The sequence below is a fragment of the Hirsutella rhossiliensis genome (assembly GCF_020360975.1).
Source record: "Hirsutella rhossiliensis strain HR02 chromosome Unknown scaffold00002, whole genome shotgun sequence".
Classification (NCBI taxonomy): domain Eukaryota; kingdom Fungi; phylum Ascomycota; class Sordariomycetes; order Hypocreales; family Ophiocordycipitaceae; genus Hirsutella; species Hirsutella rhossiliensis.
Window position 1 is genome coordinate 301,370 of NW_025408668.1, and position 20,027 is coordinate 321,396.

Genomic DNA, 20,027 nt, shown 5'->3' on the forward strand with positions numbered 1-20,027 from the left:
ACCCATCATGCTCAGCCCGCAGAGCCACGTCGGACGCCTCCGCGGCCCGTTTAAGCTGTGTGCCTTCCGACACCTCTTTCTAGCCTCAAAAGAAGGAGCCACAAAGCGCTCAGAACGGTGGCGTCGCATAGGTCATACCAAGCTCTTACTCCGCCTCAAATTTTGGTAGCATCTTACCTATTACACAACCAAGCATTACTGTGGAAACTCTTTCCTCTTGCCAGCTCACGGAAAGCCGCATCCCGCTGACTTATACGATCCATTGTCAACCATGACGCGCCGAGCACGCCATTCCGCCATCCCTTACGACTCGGACGCGTCTTACTCCCCCGAGAACGAATTTGACGATGGTGGTCTCTTTGACAAAGTTGAGCCCCTTCACTCGGATACGTATGCGGAGGCAACGGATGTAGAGGACTTGAACTTCGATGACGCAGACGGATTCGTCGACGCTGACGTTGAAGACCAAGTCCAGCTCTTCGGTGGCAACGTTCATCCACCTGAGTACTACCGGGAAGCCGTTGAGAAATTCAACGAGACCGCCTACGAAGCTCAAGACTATAGCGACGGTAGTCTACTGCTCCTCGATGCCTGCGACGCACAATGGCGCCAGTACGTCACCAACGACATCATGTCCCTTATGACTCCCAGCCTCTAACATGTAATGGTCCTACCTCAGGTACTGCGAGGTGCTGGGTTGTGACCCCCAAAAATGTTTGGAGTCTGTCTCCGAGTCCAGCTCCCTGCGGCTTTTGTATAACTTTTTTGACTGGTCCCTCAACCAGAAGGTCGGTAAGGATGGCAGGAAAAGGCGAGGAACGAGGAAGAGCAGCTCTTTGAGCACATACTGGAAAGTCTTCCGACTCGTCTTCGAGAGAGCCACTGGAGACAAACTCGACCCGAAACTAAATCGGCGTATGCACAAGGTACAGCCCGATCCTCCGAATAATAGGTCAAAGGTAACCCTGCAGGTTCTCCGAGACCTCTCAAAAAACATGACTTGAGCGACCAGAGGCGAGCGAATCGATGCATGACGATCGAAGATCTCAAGGAGCAAATCGAAACGACAATTAGCACGACAAAAAATCGTTCAGGCTTGGGAACTTCGGATCCTTGCTGTTCTCTTTCTCCTTCTTCTTGCACCCGCTGGAGCTCGCCCCACATCCATCCTGCGTCTCCGGTTTGGAGACATCCGGCTCGCACTGGTGAAAGACCCAGAAGGTGGACCGCATAATATTTTGATTCGCTTCACCTTAGCCTTCACGAAAACGTACCTCGGTGTCAAAGATGCGTAAGGACGCCAGAAACGCCGTGCTTCATCTGCTCGTAGGATATGGCGCTGACGCGAATCTAGGAAAACATTTCCTCTTCCAGAGACCTTAGCCGACCCTTCCTTGCTACTCAATCCTCACATCTTCCTGCTAGGCATTCTTTTCCGCCATCGCGCGTTCCGAGCAACAAGTCTCAATTCACCCGCACAGCTTGCCAATCTTGATATCCACCCTGAGGAGCGGGAGCTACCTCTGCCGCTCAAGGACGATCTAAAAGACACATATATATTCCGACGGGCTATGAAAACCTTTACCGGCTATGAGCTATCCCAGGACAAGCCTCTTTCTTACCAGATGATTGCACAATGGATCAGAAGGGTTGGCGAAATATTGGGGTTGGAATACCCCACCATCCCCTACAACTTGCGTTATAATGCGGCCAATGAGTTCGATCGAAGTGGTTCGTCAAGTCCTCCTATCACGATAGCCTTGTTGCTTACTCCAGCTTCAGCCGATATCAGCGAGTCGCTGCGAAATCTTGCTCTAGATCACGCCAATTCGAATCCCTTTCAGAAGCACTACCTGGGACGGGAGGTTTGCGCGGATACTTGGGGTATTCTCCGGCGACAAAAACACAGCAGGCGCTCATAAGGCAGGCCTGCAGCGTCGGCCACTCTATCAGCAAGCGGAGACCCACGGATCTCACAGCTGAACAAATAGCATCCGTGTCTACTGATCCTATCATCAAGCGACTAGAGCAAGACCTTCGGCATCATCGCCCAGGTTCAAAGAAGCACATGGAACTCCGCCGTCGACTGAGGAACGAGAAGCAAAGATTGAAGAGGGTGCTTAAGCAGAAGATTCGAGATGAATGGACTGCCAGACAGGCGGTGGACGACATTGAGGGCAATTGCAAGGTATTGGGTTTGTCAAACAAGCGACTGTGAACACTCCCATTTGTCCTCAGCGACCGGCTCAAAAGCGATTGGTTGAGGCCCTCGCCGCTCCACTTGGCAACACGCTCGAAGGTCAATATCGACGGAGAGACAATGCTATCGCCGCCATCGTAGCTTATTGTATGGTCGAGGAAGGGCAGACGATCCGCGGCGCTCGAGCGTCGGTCGACTCAACTAGGCCTACTCTCATGAACGAACCGCCTATCAACAGCCCTCAACACACGGCTCTGATGTCCACCTTCATTAAGACAGTCACGGACAGGCCTCGAAGATGCTTCATCTGTGTCGGCAAGGCCCTTGATTTGACATCAGATGATGGGGCCGTGGAGGTTCTCATTCGCGAGTTTACACTCCTGGAGACCTGTCCAAGCACTTCCGACGCAAGCACTTGTCGAATTTACGCGAGGGCGATGAGATTAGATGTTCGATCTGCGATTTGCCACTGGACCATATGGAGCATCTGCGGAACCATGCTCTACGAATACACGGAACAGTGTCCTAAGTGTTGAAGTGGGTCATCAGAAACCCTGAACCCCTGAAAGGCTCTCTGAGGAGCCTCTGACACTAGCTTGGAAGTGATATATTAAGGTGGCATTTCTCTGTATTTACTCACAGATTTCTTCAACCTTCAATGAACACTTCATCCGCTACACAGCCTTCAACAGGTTATGAGCCCGGAGGCCAACTGCAAAGAGATGAGTTTGACCAAACAGCTTAATCACACAGCTAACTACACAGCAAGCACAGCAGCACGATAACCGCAAAGATCCTATAGGCTCTCGCGCCTCTTCCACTGCGCACCATGACAGTCACCTCTCTTGCACATACAGACAAATCGAATCTGCTATCACGAAGCTGAAATCGACACAATCTCCCCTTTACGACTGTGCCGAATACACCCAGGAGCCACATTGACCCAATCCTCCTACAATTCCTAACACTACTGATCTCGCAGGGGCTGAAATTTGAAGGTGTGCATAAGAAAAGGGGTAGTGGCTGAAACCAAGGGGGAAAATGGTCCCATCCAAGGATCCGCGATGTGTCAAGTGCAAAGGCATCGTCCTCAGCAGCCCGCTCGCCTCCTCCACAAGACACAGAGCCCTTTGCCAGCCCAACACACTCGTCTTCCTTATAGCTAGCAAGCGTACGGTCAAAAAGCACGTGCTGCAAAGCATCCTCAGCAGCAACGATGAGCACGTCCAACTCCTCAGGCAGCAGCCTCTCGATGTCCAGCGTCACTGGGATCCTCAAGCTGTCTTCACAAACCGGATGGATCACCTGGAACAGGGAGATCAGGGACCTGCTAACCGTGGCAGGGTACGGAGACCTTCTTCCGGGCGGTAGGAAAGCCGTCCAGCCAGCCCAGCGAGACGAAGAGTCAGAAAACGTCTTCGAAGATAGGCTTGAAATCTGGCTAGACAGACAGACCAGGGTTAAAGCAGTCCTCTGCAACCGACTTAGCTTTCTAGCCCGTGAGGATGTCAAGCACCTAGAAACGGCCGCGCAGATCCTCCAAGCCATCGAGGCGCGCTACAAGCCCAGTGGCAGCGCTTGCTTCCAGGAGCTGGATAAGAAGTACATGGACCTGACTCTCGATGTCTGTACTGATGTCATGGACTTCGCCGAAAAACTCCGACAAGCCCGCTCAGAGCTGCTAGAGCTCGACGTCTCTTGTCAAATCGGGGAACCCCAGTTCATCAGCAAGTTCCTCACAGGGCTAGGTCTAGCCTACGAGGTGTTTCTCACAGCATTCTATCAGCAACACAACCTGCTGCCAAAGAGGGACCTTGCTGGAGCGGTCAAAAGACCAGCAGTCTCCTTCGAAGAAGCCATCGCCGCTGCTGAACACGAAGAACAGAGCCAGAAGCAACGAGGCGCCACCGCCGGTCAAGCTCTTGCCATGACTCGAGAGACAGAGACGCCCGTCTGCACCCACTGCAAAAGGAAAGGACACACCGTGGATAAGTGCTTTAGAGTCCATCCAGAGCTCAAGGCCGACTTCGACAAGAGACATGCAGAGAGACTCAAAAAGAAACAGGATCATCGCGGCAGGCAGGAGCCCACTACATCTTCCACTACACCTTCCATCACAGATATCCAGACCGCCCTAGCCTACTTGCAAGGTCAAGCCAATGACCAACCACAGTCGCAGTCACAGGCTCTTGCCAACCTCGCTATGCCCCGTTTCACCTTCCCATGCACGATACACCTCGCCCCTCCTGGTGCTGCCAATCCAGTGGGAGTGCGTGATGATCTGGATCCGGCAGCACTGGCCGCTCAGCACACGCTGCTTTCACAGATCCACATCCTCGACACAGGCGCCTCACAGCACATCTTCTGCCGCCGAGGCAAATTCGGGCCCCTTGCTCCGTACACTGGTCTTCCCTACGCAGGGGCCAAGGGAGCCCAATTCCTGCCCATGGGCGCCGGCAGCTATGACCTGCCAGTGAAGGTCTGTGGGAAAGACCACATGCTGACCTTCCAAGACGCCCTCTGTGCCCCTGACGCAGGCGTCAACCTGGTGTCCGTCACAGCTCGGCAAGCAGGGTGCTGGATCCTGGCAATGGCGAGCACGCTGCCATCGTTAAAGGCGGCCAGATTGTGCTGACGGCCACTGTGGCTAATGGTGTCTACGTGATTGACGAGCCAAACAGAGACATCAACGCCGCACTGGCTAGCCTGCGTACTCGGGATCCTGACCTGACCTTCTGGAACGAAGCTACTGATGAAATCAGGCGTCATAGCAACCTTTCTGTCGTCAGCAGCGACCCAGCTGCCCTCGTCACCTCGCAGGTCCAAGATCCCAACCTACGCATCTGGCACGAGACTGGCCCACCTCAGCGAGCGCAACATCAAGAGGCTGCAAGGGATGTCCACTGGTCTGCGACCCCAATCGCCACAAGACCCGTGCGAGGCCTGCGCTATTGGCAAGATCAAGGAAGGATCTCATAGGCACTCTATTCGAAAGGGAACCTGGCCGCTAGAAAGTCTGCATATTGACATCTGTGGGCCGTTTCCGGACACTGGATACGACGGCAGCAGATACTGGGTGGCCATCCTAGACGACTACACTCAGTACGGATGGACCTTTAGCGTGGCCACCAAAGACAGCCTCTTCCCGATCTTCCAGGCGTTCCTTCAGAAGCATGAGACGCCTACCAGGCGATGCCTCTACGTGCGGATGGACCTAGGAGGTGAAAATCGCTCCACGCTGCTAGATGCCTTCTGCACCGACAAGGCGATCGAAGTCATCTACGCCGCCACGGAACAGCACCAGCAAAACGGGGCCATTGAGGTCTTCCATAGGGTCCTAAGCGAGAAGCTCAACCCTACGCTAATTCGGTCCGGCCTCGAGCGCAAATGGTGGCCCTACGTACCCAGAGCATCACCTACGTCCGCAACTTGTCTCCTACAGCCAAGTTACCTACCACACCGTACGAAGCCTGGCACGGCGAAAACCTGATGTTACCCATCTTCGAGTCATCGGATCAAAGGCTGGGCACTACTGCCAGCAGCCAAACGCAGGAAGCTGCAGCCTAAGGGTATCCCGTGCAGAATGCTGGGGTACCAAGGGCACTGTAACTACATCCTGCTTGATAGCAGCAACAGGGTCTTCGTGTCTCCCAACGTCATCTTTGTCGAACACGTCGCCAAGCCTACGGTCTCTGAAAGACAGCCCAAGAGGCCCAAGACTGGCCAAAGCCTTGGCCAGCTGATCCGGGAGGAAGGCCAGCAAGCCGAATGTCCGCCTCGGACACTTCGCAACGGCAACAATACAACAGCCGACACCGCGTCTCTCTACACACCAGCAACTTCCACAGCGCTCTCGCCCGAGCCTGAAGATAGCCAAACCTCAGATTCCACGCGAGACCTGTCTGACAGCTCTGAAGACAACATAGTGTCCCATAGAGACGAGTCGGACGACAGTGCCCTGCTCGACCTGCTGGAAGAGACAAGCCCCGAACCATCTGTTTACTCAACTATCCATGCCGCTGCTGATCCGATCAGGCCGTCGGTCAGAAGGTCCACCAGACAAAGAGTTCCCCTCTGCGCTATGGCTATAATTTCGATCACGCCTTCGCAATGGCTATGGCCATCTCACAGCAATGGAAGACCACGAGCCCCTTGCCTTCAAACAGGCCATGCAGTCAGATAGCGCCAAGAACTGGCACGCCGCTATGGCGGACGAAATCCAGTCCCTGCAGGTCAACAAGACCTGGGAGCTCACTGACCTCCCGCCAGGCAGGAAGGCCCTACGAGGGAAGTGGGTTTATAGGCTGAAAAGAGGGCCCGACGGCCAAATCGTCCGCCATAAGGCCAGATTCGTTGCAAAGGGCTACGAGCAACAGGAAGGCATCGACTACCGGTATAGCGAAACCTTCGCCTCAGTGGTCAGGCCAGAAAGCTACAGAACAATTTTCGCCATAGCCGCCGCTGAAGACCTAGAGATCGAGCAAATGGATGTCAAGACCGCTTTCCTCTACGGGGACATCGACGAAGAAGTCTACCTCGAGCAGCCAGAGGGCTTCGAAGACGGCACTGGCCGCGTCTGCAGGCTCAAGAAGGCCATCTATGGGCTCAAGCAGGCGCCTCGCATCTGGTTCCACACCATCACCAAGTTTCTTGAGACACTAGGCTACAGGCCCATTGCGGCAGACGTCAGCGTCTTCGTCCGTGGCAAGAGCATCATTGCAATCTACGTCGACGACCTACTTCTCACTGGAGCCTGTCCTCGGGAGGTCCAACGGATCAAGGATGCCCTCAGCAAACGCTTCCAGATGACTGACCTAGGTCCCTGCTCCCATTGCCTAGGCATTAAAGTCACTAGAGATAGGGCCAGGCGTCGGATCGAACTGTCCCAGCGAGCCTACATTGAAAAGATCCTAAGGACCTACAACATGTCAGACTGCAACCCAACGGACACCCCTATGGCCGCAGATCCGCTCCAACCACCCGCAGAGGACTGGCACGCCCCTCCCAAGGACCAGGCCGCCTATGCCAAGAGGGTAGGCTCACTGATGTATGCGATGCTCGGCACTAGGAGCGATATCTGCTTCTCCGTTGGCGCCTGCTGCAGACACCTTGCCAACCCAACGCCCCAGCACCAGACAGCTGTGAAACGCATCATGAGATATCTTAAGGGCACCATTGACTATGTGCTAGTCTTAGAGGACCACTGCAGCCGATCCAAGGCTACACTGACGCAGACTTCGCGGCGGACCTGCACACCCGACGATCGACGTCAGGCTTCTTCTACAGCCTCGGCTCCGCAGCCATCAGCTGGACCTCCAGAGGCAGCCCTGTGTCACGCTCTCATCCACAGAGGCCGAATACGTGGCTCTGACCCAGTCAGCCCAGGAGGCCATCTGGCTGCGTTCCCTAATGAAGGACCTAAGCCACCCACAGGCTGGGCCAACAGCCATACACGAGGACAACAAGGGCGCTATAGATCTGGCCAACAACCCTCAGCACCACTCGCACTAAGCATATCTCTTAAGTGGCACTTCATCCGAGAGAAGGTTGCAGAAGGGACCGTCAGCCTTATCAAGATCGAAGGCACCAAGCAGCCTGCTGATGGGCTCACTCAAGGCCCTGCCACGAGATGCCTTCCTCCGTTTCCGGGACTCTCTAGGCGTCAAGTCCGATTAGAAGCACCACACTGCTCAGCCTCTAATCGAGTGGGAGTGTCACAGGCATCTTCGGCCCTCCTTAGGCACTCAAGCCTCTACACACTGACGGAGCTCTGAGGCCACTCCGCGAGATCAATCTGGCCCTCCCTTGGCGAAGACCCTTCTGCAAGAAGGCAGCCACACTGACGGAGCTCTGAGGCCACTCCGCGAGATCAATCTGGCCCTCCATTGGCGAAGACCCTTCTGCAAGAAGGCAGCCACACTGACGGAGCTCTGATGGCCACTCCGCGAGATCAATCTGGTCATCCTCCGCAGTCCAAAGACAGGACTATCGTTGCCGCTGCACGACACCTTGACTGTCTGACAGAGCCGCCCTTCAAGCGAGTTTGAGGTGGGTCATCCGGACCCCTGAAAGGCGCTCCCAGGGGGTTCTGTCAGCCGCTTGGAAGTGGCATATTAAGGAGGTCACCCCCATTAAGGGTCATTACTATTTCACGTTACCTAAAGTGGCGCACTCTTTCCCAATATTTTTCACCCATAAAGAGGTGTTTTTTGGGTTTTAGCGAGGGCCCTAGGAAACAGCACACTGCTGCACAGCACCTTCGCCTGTCTGTCAGAGCCGTCCTCAGAGCGAGTGGGAGTGTTGAAATGGGTCATCAGAAACCCTGAACCCCTGAAAGGCTCTCTGAGGAGCCTCTGACACTAGCTTGGAAGTGATATATTAAGGTGGCATTTCTCTGTATTTACTCACAGATTTCTTCAACCTTCAATGAACACTCAATCCGCTACACAGCCTTCAACACAACGAGCGGGATTTGCGGTAATCCAAGGCGGCTTGTAATCTGGTTGATCGTCCCTGCAACCACATATGCCAAATCGAAGCCTGAAGCTAATCCATATATCTCAGAAGCCAAGACGCTGCGGGTGACTCTCTTGCACTTTGTTGAGCTCCAGTGGATTAGGTTTCCGCGGATCGTGAATGCGTCATCCGAGCAAGCGGTCTCGTTTACGATCATAATAACAAATCCGATTTGAGAACTTAAGTCCTTGTTGTTTGCGAATGATCCATCTGTGAAAACCATGATCTTTGCGGTCGCTAGATCAATCGGTAGAAAACGAAGACCTCTCCTTGGGTTGTCAATTTGCCATTGAATTCGCTTGTTCAACGCCTTAAAATCTTCCGCGGTTGGATCTTGTGATTGTGCAGCGATTGAATAATCGAAGCTGGCCTCTGGTTGACAAATTGAGGCTATGTAGGCGCCACGGGCACGTTGTTCCACGTATCGTTGGGCTCGATCTTCCTTGGAAATATCAACGACGTTGAGGTTACCGGCTTGACCTTTTTGTCTGACGATAACACACCCATTTTCCATAGTGATGTGGCTACCGTTAAAGTCACAGGTGTCGCCTTCTTGTAGGATCCGTTTTGGCTTAGCCTTAAAGCGTAACTCACGAGCTTCTCGTTGTAGGAACGCTGTTGTGCCCACCAATAACGTATCATCAGTCTGGAGTGCGGCAACGCCAAAGCCATCCGCGTTGATCGCTGCGGTTGTGATCATTAAGCATGGGTCAAATGTTGATGGTTCCATCTGCAATTGAGTCCGATGATGTTCGTGATATGTGTTGAACCAATGTGCGCCTGCTTCAGCGATTCCGTACAATGGCTTGACCACACGAAGGATGGTTCCCCCTGGGTATCTCTCTTTTAATTCGTGTGGCAAAGAGATGAGGATAGTGCGATTCAAAGTGGTCGATGCCTGCGTATAGGCCATCGTAATGTCTCGGATAGCAAGAGACATCTTCAAAGAGCAAAGGAAAGGGAAAGAGCGAGTACTACCCGCTGGGCAGGACGGGAGATTGTTGGAGCCTGCGTGAGGATCTCACGCTTCTCGTCGTCACCATATCCTTGTACCACAAGACGAGACTTCTCGTACGGTGTAGCAGTGTTCTTGCCTTGACCTCCCGGACCATTCGTGACTTGAATAGCCTGTGTTTTCCATGCTTATTCATATCGTATCGTTCGGCACGATGACGCCTGCGCCTAGCAGGTTCGTGATTTCGAGGTCATCAGAGGCTTCAAACGGTCGTCCGGCGGTAGTGATTTTCTCTGCACGTAACTTTACGGCAAGGTCGAGGGCGGCGCACTCCTTATGCGATAGAAACATATTAGCGGGTGAAAATTGAGATCGAGGTAACGAAAAAGGGCTAAGACTAAGGAAATAACTAGAAGGAACGAAGGTATCGTATTGCTGCTGATCTCGAGGGACTTTTCTTGGTCTGCCGCGTCTGCGTGGTCTCTCCGGCTCGGGATATTCGAATGGCTTAGGCACTTCGGTCTCAACGTTGATGCTATCAGCCTGATTGTCAGCAGTCTGATTGTCAGCGTGTGGCTGCTGTAGAACATCGTGACTTCGTTGCTGCTGCGAATCCGGGTGGCGAAAGTAGGGCTGGACAGCCGTGCTGCGAAATTTAGCTGGCCCGTTGTCTAGCTCAACTGTGACCTCTGTGTCTGTCACAGCTAGGACCTTGTATGGGCCTTTCCATCCTCCTTTCTCACGAAATACTCGAACTTCACTACCAAGCGGCAATGATAGTGGCATCTTCTCAATCGTGTTGGGCCCATTACGGGCATTGAGGGCGTCATTGACCTTCCTTTAGCTACAAGCTTGCGTAGCTCTGCCATAGCTTTCGTCACGGCTTTCGCACGTGTGATCGCGGAAGCAGAAGGCGGCGAATCCATCGTTATCCGAGGGTAGGCACCAAAGACTAGTAGTGTGGGCACTAGACCGTCAGGTCCGGCGGTATCATTGACGGATTTGAAGGCCATTTGAAGCAACGACTCAGCTGATGCTGTTTTTAGCTCGGCTTTCAAGATCTCGTATGCCCTTCGAATCGGGGCGTGATATCTCTCCACCTTGCCAATTGACCAGTGGGCTTCGACGGGCACTTGGTGACAGGTTATTCCTAGCAGCTTCGCTTCTGCTTGGAACTCAGAGGAGGCAAAATTCGTACCAGCGTCGTGCGTGATAACATCTGGAGGGCCTAGGTATGTGTCAATCCAACACAATTTGAGTGCTTCCCACGTCTCTTTAGCCGATATATTCTGAAGAAATCGTCCGGCTTGGAAAGAGGTTGCTAGGTCAACGGCATGAAGGACTGGCCGGCTGTCAAGATGCATTACATCGACGATCAATTCGTAGTTGAAATCGCAGTTATCCTTTAACGTGAATTTGAACCTGCGCGGTGCGTCTGCCTTGATCTGGCAAAAATGACAGAATTTTCGAATCATCGCGATTGCTTCGAATTCAACATCATGCCCAGCGCTTGTCAGTAGCTTATGTAGCTTGTGTACTGACGGGTGGCCAAAGCGAGTGTGTAGGCGCCGAAGCTCGGCTTCGGATAGGAAGGCAATAGCGGCTTCATCCTTCCGTAGGAAGAACCACGGATGACCCCATTTGCGTACGATCGGAATCCTCTTATCGCCGCAGATCAATTCGTTCGTGACGTTGTTGAGATAGGCACCGAGACGGTCCATATCCTGAGGCATAGCAAGAAGGGCGTTGACATATTGATAACGTGGAAAACGACTTCTCCAATCGGGGTAATGACTGTTGTGATCCCGATCGTGTTCGTCGGCTCGTTTCCACCGAATCTGACCGTTGCGATCGTCGCATTCTTCCGTAGCTGGACCGTCGGCATCTCGTTGGAGCGCGCGGAATTGGTCGATCCCAGCTGTAGATATCTTCGCTGCACCCGTGTCAGGCAGGATCCCTTGGAAAGAGGTCCGGTTGTAGCGATCGAGCAAGAAATGCTGTGATTCCTCGCATATCGATTCTCCTCGACGGTGTGAATGCGGTGGCGAAAAGCTCTATTAGATAGGAAGGCAGCTGCAAAGAAGCTATCGCTTTGATCGTCAGAGTCATCGTCAGCAGAATCAGAGGTCTGATCTTCATCTGGGTCCCCTCGTAATCGGCAAGGAACGTAGTAAATGGACGGGAAGATGACTTCTGGCCGTGAAATCCTCGTTCTCGAAGATATCTTTCCTTGGCCCTCTTCTCTCGTCATCCGGATGCTTCGTTGAAAAACAGCCTTCTTTGCCGCAGACGTAGCAGCGCTTCGTCCACTTCTTCCTTTTGTCAGCGGGTGCTGATAGCGGCGGTCAGTAAAGAATTGGTCTTGATCTTGAAGATATTGACTGGGCTGTCCGGCTGTCTTTGGCTGACGGTTGTGAGTGACGATCTTAGCTGTGAAGATAGTCCTCGAAGGTCTTAGCCGGCACGAAGAGGGCGAATTCTAATTCAGGCACGCCACGGCATGCTCGAATTGTCGTTGAAATTAGCTGGTCTTCGCCGCCATAGCTATTCCCAAGAGCTCTCTGGCATAGCTGCAATTTGTCAAGAAGAGCCTGGAGGATTTCACAGAGAGGCTTCTCGGGAGATTCCTTCCGAAGCTGTGAAATTGATCGAGGTCCAGTCAGTGTGATACTGTTGCCTATTGACTTCCGTATCAAAGTGCTGCTTCATCTTCTGATACATCTCCGCGAACGTTGAATCGCGGCTGACTTGATGCACGAAGAAGTTCTTTGCTCTTCGTGAGGATATTTGAGAACAAAGCGTGGAATTGTGACGGTTTGATGCTAGCTGTGAGGCAGGCATCGAGAAAGTAACGGATCTTATCATCTAGGATATCGTAGGCGTCACCTGAATAGTTGAGCTTTCGATCCCATAGCTTAGAAAACTGGTTGGCGATGGCAGGATCGAGGTCTTCATTGGGGACCTGGACTGGGGCACGGTCCGGTAAGCTTCGCGGTCGATAGCTGGTCTGATCATAAGTTCCTGCTGCTGTTGATTCGATCGTGACAGGGTAGGGATTGGTCATTGGGGGTCTTGCGGGAGGTTTAGATCGGGAGTGACTGGTGCTGGGGTTGGTGCTGGGTTGGTTGGGGTTGTTGCTAGCGATGGCGATCGTCTGAGGAGTTCTTGTTGGCGTCGGTAGGCGGCCGTTTTCTCGTATAAGATGGCATCACGAAGATCGTCTTCATCCCACTCAGGAAGTCGGTCACGGTTCTTCAGATTTACTAGGAATGCCGTGATCTTTGCGTTCAGCTTTCCTGTATAGATTCCTCTGAACCTTAGGGTATTCCGTAGGACCTTACGGACCCTTGGATCGACCTTCTTGAAGTCGTCTTCCTCCCAATCCTCAAAGTCTTCTTGGAATGATCCAAGCAGCTCGAGACCTTGACATGTTGAGGAGACTTTATAATCAACGATGCGGGCGAGAACGAAGGTATTATAGTGGATCTCATCGGAAGTCTCGTTGACTGGGGTGTTGAAGAGGTCCATGTTGAAGATTGTGGCGAGGCCACGGTTGAATTCAGCAATATCGAGGAATTCGTTGATGTCGAGCGCCGGTGCGTTCGCGTTCGCGCTGGTACGCTTGCGCTGCTGCTCATGATGTCGGATGGGGCTTGACAGGAAAATCTGCGAGGGAATAGGGCAAGAAGGTGTCAAGAGAGGTCAAATTGATCGAGAGTGATCAATGAAGCTGATAATCAAGCGGATACCAGAGATTTGTATGTGCGATAGGGCACGCCTAAGAGGTCAGCGGCTGAGGCAAACAACTAGGCACGGTTGACTGAATAGAGTGGGCGCCGGTCGGGTCTTCGTAGTCAGTCTCGCGTTGTAGCACTTCTTTCTTCGCAGAGCGCCACAGATCGTGAGGATGCGTTGAGGAAGTCTCTTCTATCTTGCTGCTCTGAGGTTACCAGCCAAGGTAACAACTGATCAGTGTGGATAGGCTAACTGAGGCTCAGTTGGGTCTTTGATCGATGATCGTGTTGTTCTTGTTATTCTTCGCTATCTAGACCATGCTGTGAGGTTTGATAGGTTGTGCGCGTGTCGGGTAAACGTTGTTCCCTGCTGACGCACGTGATACCCTCCTGCGATGTGCGCTCTATCGTACAAATGATCAGACACTTACCTATATTGAGACACCAAAGGCTTCATTCAGAAGTTAAGGACTGAGTGAAGATTTGGATGAGACACAGACTTGGTAGCAGAGCTTGGAGATAGGACCTAGGAGTCTATGCTGGCATCTAACAAGCGAAGCATACAGATAGCAAAGCGCATGGGTCTTAAGCCCGATACAGACTCTATGAAACCTCAAATAATTAAGGAGTTGCGCAGCAGCGGGCAGCGAACTGGTGTTTTCCCAGTATGCTGGTGAGCGGTGAAAATTCCTGCCCAGGGTACTTCGTCGATGTCACCTGCAACCGGTGACCCAGTCATCAGATCCGCCCATGCATTAGCGCTGAACTCTAGCGCGCATTGTTGCGGAGACCAATACGCCGTCGAATCTCACTGGTTGCAACACGTAGGCTCTTCCCCTGCCTTGACGTATATACCCCCGCCGTTTCGGGAGCTCAAAAACTCACAAACTTACAATCCCACAATCCCGGTGTCCGTACCCACCCTTCTGACTGTTAGATCGTAACCCATTGCCAACGCCATGGAAGGTAGCCCACCGAACGAGAGCATTCGTGCGGCAGACATCTTGCCCCGAAATTGCGCCCACATACTAACACAACATCTAAAATTCACGTACACGCCGAAGGACTCGCCAACGCGTACCAATCGGCGACAGAACAAGAGGAGACTTCATGTGAACGTATCTTTCTGGACGGCGGCGGGTTTTCAGCCTGGTTTACTTACTCGCGAAGCGGGCCGCGAAAAGTGGTTCTCACTTTGATGGTCAAGCTGCAGTCAGCCAGATGCTCGACAGCCTCCCCAACATCGCAATCGATGACCAAAGGAAGTTGGCGGGGGAAGTACGTGATTCGATTCCGTCGGATGTCGAGAAGCGAATCCAAGAAGTCTTCAACAAGGCGATTAAACCAAATCAGATTGGTGTTGTGGCGCCATCATCGAAACGACGTCGTGAGTTAGAGTATAAGTCCACGAGATTAAGATATCCCTTTAACGAATACCCTAGGCGCGATAGGTGACGATAATGATCCTCGACTTGAGATGCCGAGCCCAACGCCATCGACAAGCGGGACTAACTTCACATCCGAGCTTTGCACAAACGGCTGTCGTTTCGACCTCGGAAACCCCACTATTTTGAGGGTCGCGACCGTTTTCCCAACTTTCACTGCTGGTGCAATTAGAAGATACCGCATGCCAAGCAGCGGAAATTCTTGGGCGGCAGCCATCACAATGTCGTTCTTCGACGGTTCCTCCTTTGGGGACAAGCTAGATCAATGATGAGCTTGAAGTAACGAGCAACAAAGTCGAGCGTCTGGCCAATAACTTGTTCGATGCTCCTGTGGAGTCAATGGATAAGAACCGATATCTCGTACTCCCTACAGGGCTGAGGATCATCCCCGGCGCGGACCTCATTCTCCGTGGTTGCAAGAGGCATGTCATCCTGGATGTGTTCGGCCACGACATATACAACGCAGTCAACGCAAGCCGGGCCTATAAAGAAGAGGCAGAGCAAGGCAACCCTCTTACAGAATGTGTGACAATGACGATATCGCACCGAGCCGACGATGGGGTTATAATCAACCTCTCACTTGATGAGAGGAGGCATTGCGAATCAAGCATAAACTCTTCGGATGAATGCTCGTCCCTCCTCGATCGACTACATCTCTTTATGCTACCGCCATATCCACCAAATGCAACCTCGACATCACCTGGAACCATCGCCTGGCCAGTACACTTTTCATGTTGTTCGTAGGGCTCGGACTGGCCCTTCCGATACACTTTCACCCAGCAATTGCGCCAGTATACTTTCTGACCTTTGCCTTCAACGAGTGTAGGACTTGTCGTGCCGGTTGAGAAGTCTATCGGCGTGTCGGACAACGGTTCGATTTGGAACGACTGTTAATTTGTAAGCCAAGACGGGATACACAAGGCAAGCATCTGGTAGGGCTTTCGAACCATCAGAGAAACACCTTCCGTTCTTCAGTAGTGTTGGGCCCGAGAGCGATAGCAGAAGGAGAGGCAGTCTGAGCTTGACCGTGGTCCTATATGGCTGGCTGGCTTGGTGTCACCTGCCGAGTTTTGTGTTTGGACATACAATGGAAGATTCAGCCTCGCCGATCGATGAGTTTGTCGTGCACCTTGAATCCCAGTAAGCGACCTGACACTTCACTCGCGTGTTCAACCGGAGGTTAGTCAAGGACGAAGTCGGACTTGGGAATGGCGCACTACCTGTTGGGCATGAATGCCTTGTGCGTTGGAAGATGCCAGGTGGCCGGCTCGTGATTTAGTGGAACGCAATGTCACATGTTACGACGCGGTGTGGAATATGACGTAGAGAAGACCAATCAGCGCATTTTCTTCTGCGGGGACTCACTTGGGACTAACGGCACGTCGCCTAATCGTCGGGTTGTGGAATTGTACGATCCAATGACATTGTGATTGTTGTTGTTGAATTGTGTAATTGCGAGACGATCGTACGATAAGGATGGCAAGGATGGCAAGGATGGCCATGGCATGGCCCAGCCCAGTCCCATGCAAGGCCGGGGCCTGCAGGCTGCATGGACAAAACGAAGCCAGGGCGGCTCCGGCCTCGTATACTTAATTGTTACTAAGCTGGGGCACGTACAGCTGATGCGACGAGCCTGAGCTGCCTCACCACGGGTCGTTTTATGACCGAAGAGGTTCGGCGGCAACCCCAGGGTACCTCTTGTCCGATTAATCCCACAACCAGCCTTTCATCCTGCCTGTACGCCGCAGTTGGCCCGGCCAACGGCATGACAGGAGGGTTTGGCAAATGGCCATATGCATAGCCCCCAAGGAACTCCTGTCGCCAGTACCGTTACCCCACTGCTTTATGTGTGCCTGCCCTTCATCTTCCTTCCATCGTACTCATAAACCTCAGTCCAGTAATAATAAACGTGATTTTGCCGGACGCGCTGAGAAAATAGTACATTTCTTGTAGCGAGGTGATTAATGACATTAGACGTTTTGGACACATCCTGCTGGATGGGCCCTAACTCAGGGACAAAGTTCGAATTATTTTGGTGATACTAGAATAGGAGTACTAGCTTCTGGAGATTGGGACTTTGATGAGAGTGAGTGAGTGCACTGAGCTGGCCCAAGATGCCTTGTTTAGATGTGGCTGATGGTAAGAGCCGACAGCAAGTGCACCACCCCCACGTCGAGCAAAACCGCTGTGATAAATGTCTGTTTAGCATGCTGTGTTCCGCCTACGCGCCTAGCGGCCTCGTCTGGTTGAAAAGAAGGCTGGGTTCGAGTTATTAAAGCCATTCGGTGGATGCAGTAGTTCTGCGGGAGCCGTACGTCTTACCTGATTGATCTTGTATTGAGCTTGCACCCTGCATGCACGCCGCAGATGATACGACCAAGGACATGACCATAGAGACATCAAATCATACGACAGCATCTGGGTGAAGTTTCAGCTATTCCTCACTTTCAAGGCACAGCGGGAGTGTTGGCAGCTGCGGAGCTGAATTCTGACATAAAAAGGCATCGAATGGCGCATGCATAGACAAACCGGTAACTTCTGCTACTCGAACAAGCGCTGTCAAGCTACCTTCAATAAAATAATGGCATCACATATTATCACCCGGGCTCGATTAGGTGCGGTCACCTCGATGATGTTGATCAAAAGAAGTGCAGCCATGACCAGCCGTGCCGACTTGAGTTCAACCCTTTGAAATCATCACCGAAAATTGCAAGAGGTGTATGCAGGACCTCACAAAAGACTCCACCACAATTTCCACGGCCTCAAAGATAAATCATCTCTTCTCCGTTACTGGTATTGTCGAAAGTTCAGTGAGGATAGATATTTTTGGGGCCGTCCAGGCTGGGTGAGGGAGGCATTCCAGTTTTCAAGAGCATCAGCGCCGAAATGGAAATAAGTATGCGCGAAGCATGGCATGAAGAGTCCAGAAGATTTGTCAAATTGGCGAGTTGCGGTGCGAGCGCGGTTTTTATGGATGGTCAAGAACCGTGTTCTGTTGATGAGTTGGACAGCGATAAGGGTAGAGCACTTTTAGAAAGGGCGATGGAGATGATTCTTGAAGAGACGAAAAAGCCGAAGAAATTGCCCAGTATCTAATTATCTTTTCCCATCTCAGAGATCTATTCTCTGTTCCTTCCCTTGCCGCCTGACAATCCTGCCTTTTCTTGACGCTCACGACCAATGGCCCCTGTAAGGCCGACCAGGAGAGAGCCAAGTTCTTGGCTCTGCGCGCCAGTACGAAACCCATCTTGCGGAATTGTCACATATCAACGACACCTTTTGCCGTGTCTTTGGCCATCCTTGTTTGGTCCATCTCCACCAGAGAGCTCATGTGTCGTCACGGCCCCTGGGCTAGTTGCCCTCTGTGCCGGTCCATGGCGTTCCGACCCCTAGTCAAGGAGTGCTTAGACACTTGCAAGCTAGAGTGCATGAACCAGGTTGTATGCACTGCTGGTGATGCCGAGATACTGGATGGCCTCGTAACTGTGAGCCAACCGCATTGACCAGTTGAAGACGTGCCATTCCAGCCACTCTACTCTGACCAGGGCCGTTTTAATGGGGGGGAAGCTCACCCGCCTCATATACGTAAATCATCATATTAACTAGAGCCTCTTCTCAGGGCAATGACGGTGTAACCTCACTATGCACGAAGCACCCATTACAACCTCACCCTAGGCATGTCTGCCCATTCGCCAAACGACTAGACAACGTCCTGTGGCTCTCTTCATCCAAGCGCTACTTTCCAAGTACCAAATTCGCTGTTACGACTTAACATTATATAAAGCACGTCTTGTTCCGGGCAAGCCCGGTGCTCATTTTCTCATTACTCTAAGTCTAAATTACGCTCTCTCCACCGTTCAAGGTTGCCACATTTCGACATGCGGGACGAGATTACCGTCAGGGAGGTCACCGAGGCCGGTGTCGTGTTTGCCGTGACCATGGTCTTTCTGGCGCTTTACCTGTACTGGATGATCAGAGCCAAGCCGCGAGAAGCTTCGATCAGAGTCAAGCCACAAGAAAATTTGATCAGAGTCAAGCCACGAGAAGCTGTGCGTAGGCGAACATGGGCGTTGATTCCCACAGCATGTCTCCTCTTGGGTTCCGGACTAATATTCGCCGCTTTGTTTGGCAGTGCGAGAAATGCACTCCTACCAGGCGTCCTTGCCTACCCCTTTTTCACAGCCTGGAAAGGAGTCACAATATTATGCGTCGACATCATCGAGGTACTCTCCACTCAGGCCCGTCTGGTTATCTCCCCGATATACTCATGGTTTACAGCTTATTCAAATTGTCGATCCCTTGATTTACGCCTATTTTTGTAGCGCTGTTGTGCCTGACCCTCCAAGGCGAGAATCATCATTTTGGACTAGCATTAGTCTTTCACCTTCCCTTTATTGGGGCGACCGTCTGGCAATTCCCGCTATCCGGCGTCGAATACTGGTGCGCTGCTCCAATGGTGTCTCACTTGGTTACCGTTATTATGGTTATGGCGATATGGAGGAAGACACAGTCTTTCCGTCGTTTTGACCGGCACTCTAACCAGCCTCAGCCAGAGCAGCCGACGTCAAACCAGGGGATGCCGTGGCTTGGAGCAGTGAGCGGATTGGTGTTCCTAGCATCATCTGTGCTCCTGATATGTTCTGTGACTGGTTGGGTGAGACACCAGTTTGGAGGTCAGTGTGGACTTTGTCTGGCGATTTTAGTTGTGCCAGCAGTACCTCTGGACAGTATGATGAGAGAACACCAGAGGAAACGGGTAGACAGAGAGGTGCAGCTGTCTGTGGTGACAGACCCGGTACTGAACGGTCGACGGAGCACCTTGTATTATCCTGAGGGCACTGAATCAGACAGACGGTAATTCCATCACTGTACGCCCTCCGTCTACGGCCAATTCCTTATATTTAAGCGTCCCAAGTTTGGGCCACAGGAATATGCTGCATTCAGGTCGTGCAAACGCTCCAAGTAATCCTTCCAAGTTGGATGCGCGACGCAAAGGTGCCTTCCGAAGCATATATGGAAGCCCTGCTTTCCACGTCAATCATGATCTTTTCTTTAGTTCAGTTACACTCTCCTCGACGGAAATACCCACGTTAGTTCACGCAAATGTCCACCAGTCGTCTGAAAGACATATTCTAAAGGACTTCATCGGACTCGCAGAAGAGCTCGCTAAGGACAAC

The 20,027-nt window shown here is 52.3% G+C and overlaps 2 protein-coding genes across 2 annotated transcripts; both read left to right on the top strand.

Annotated features, from left to right (window-relative positions):
- Nucleotides 1–271: 271 nt before the first annotated feature.
- Nucleotides 272–2,090, top strand: HRG_01584 (nucleoplasmin-like protein; the record flags this gene model as incomplete). Its single annotated transcript, XM_044860055.1, has 6 exons — nt 272–612; nt 680–792; nt 1,219–1,291; nt 1,355–1,731; nt 1,777–1,865; nt 2,028–2,090. 6 exons carry the CDS (start codon nt 272–274, stop codon nt 2,088–2,090), a joined length of 1,056 nt encoding a protein of 351 aa, XP_044723688.1.
- A 1,326-nt stretch (nt 2,091–3,416) lies between these two features.
- Nucleotides 3,417–7,711, top strand: HRG_01585 (reverse transcriptase (RNA-dependent DNA polymerase) domain-containing protein; the record flags this gene model as incomplete). Its single annotated transcript, XM_044860056.1, has 8 exons — nt 3,417–4,679; nt 4,947–5,569; nt 5,783–6,242; nt 6,367–6,428; nt 6,474–6,495; nt 6,562–6,991; nt 7,040–7,233; nt 7,487–7,711. The coding sequence occupies 8 exons, from the start codon at nt 3,417–3,419 to the stop codon at nt 7,709–7,711; spliced, it is 3,279 nt and encodes a 1,092-aa protein (XP_044723689.1).
- Between the last annotated feature and the right edge of the window lie 12,316 nt (nt 7,712–20,027).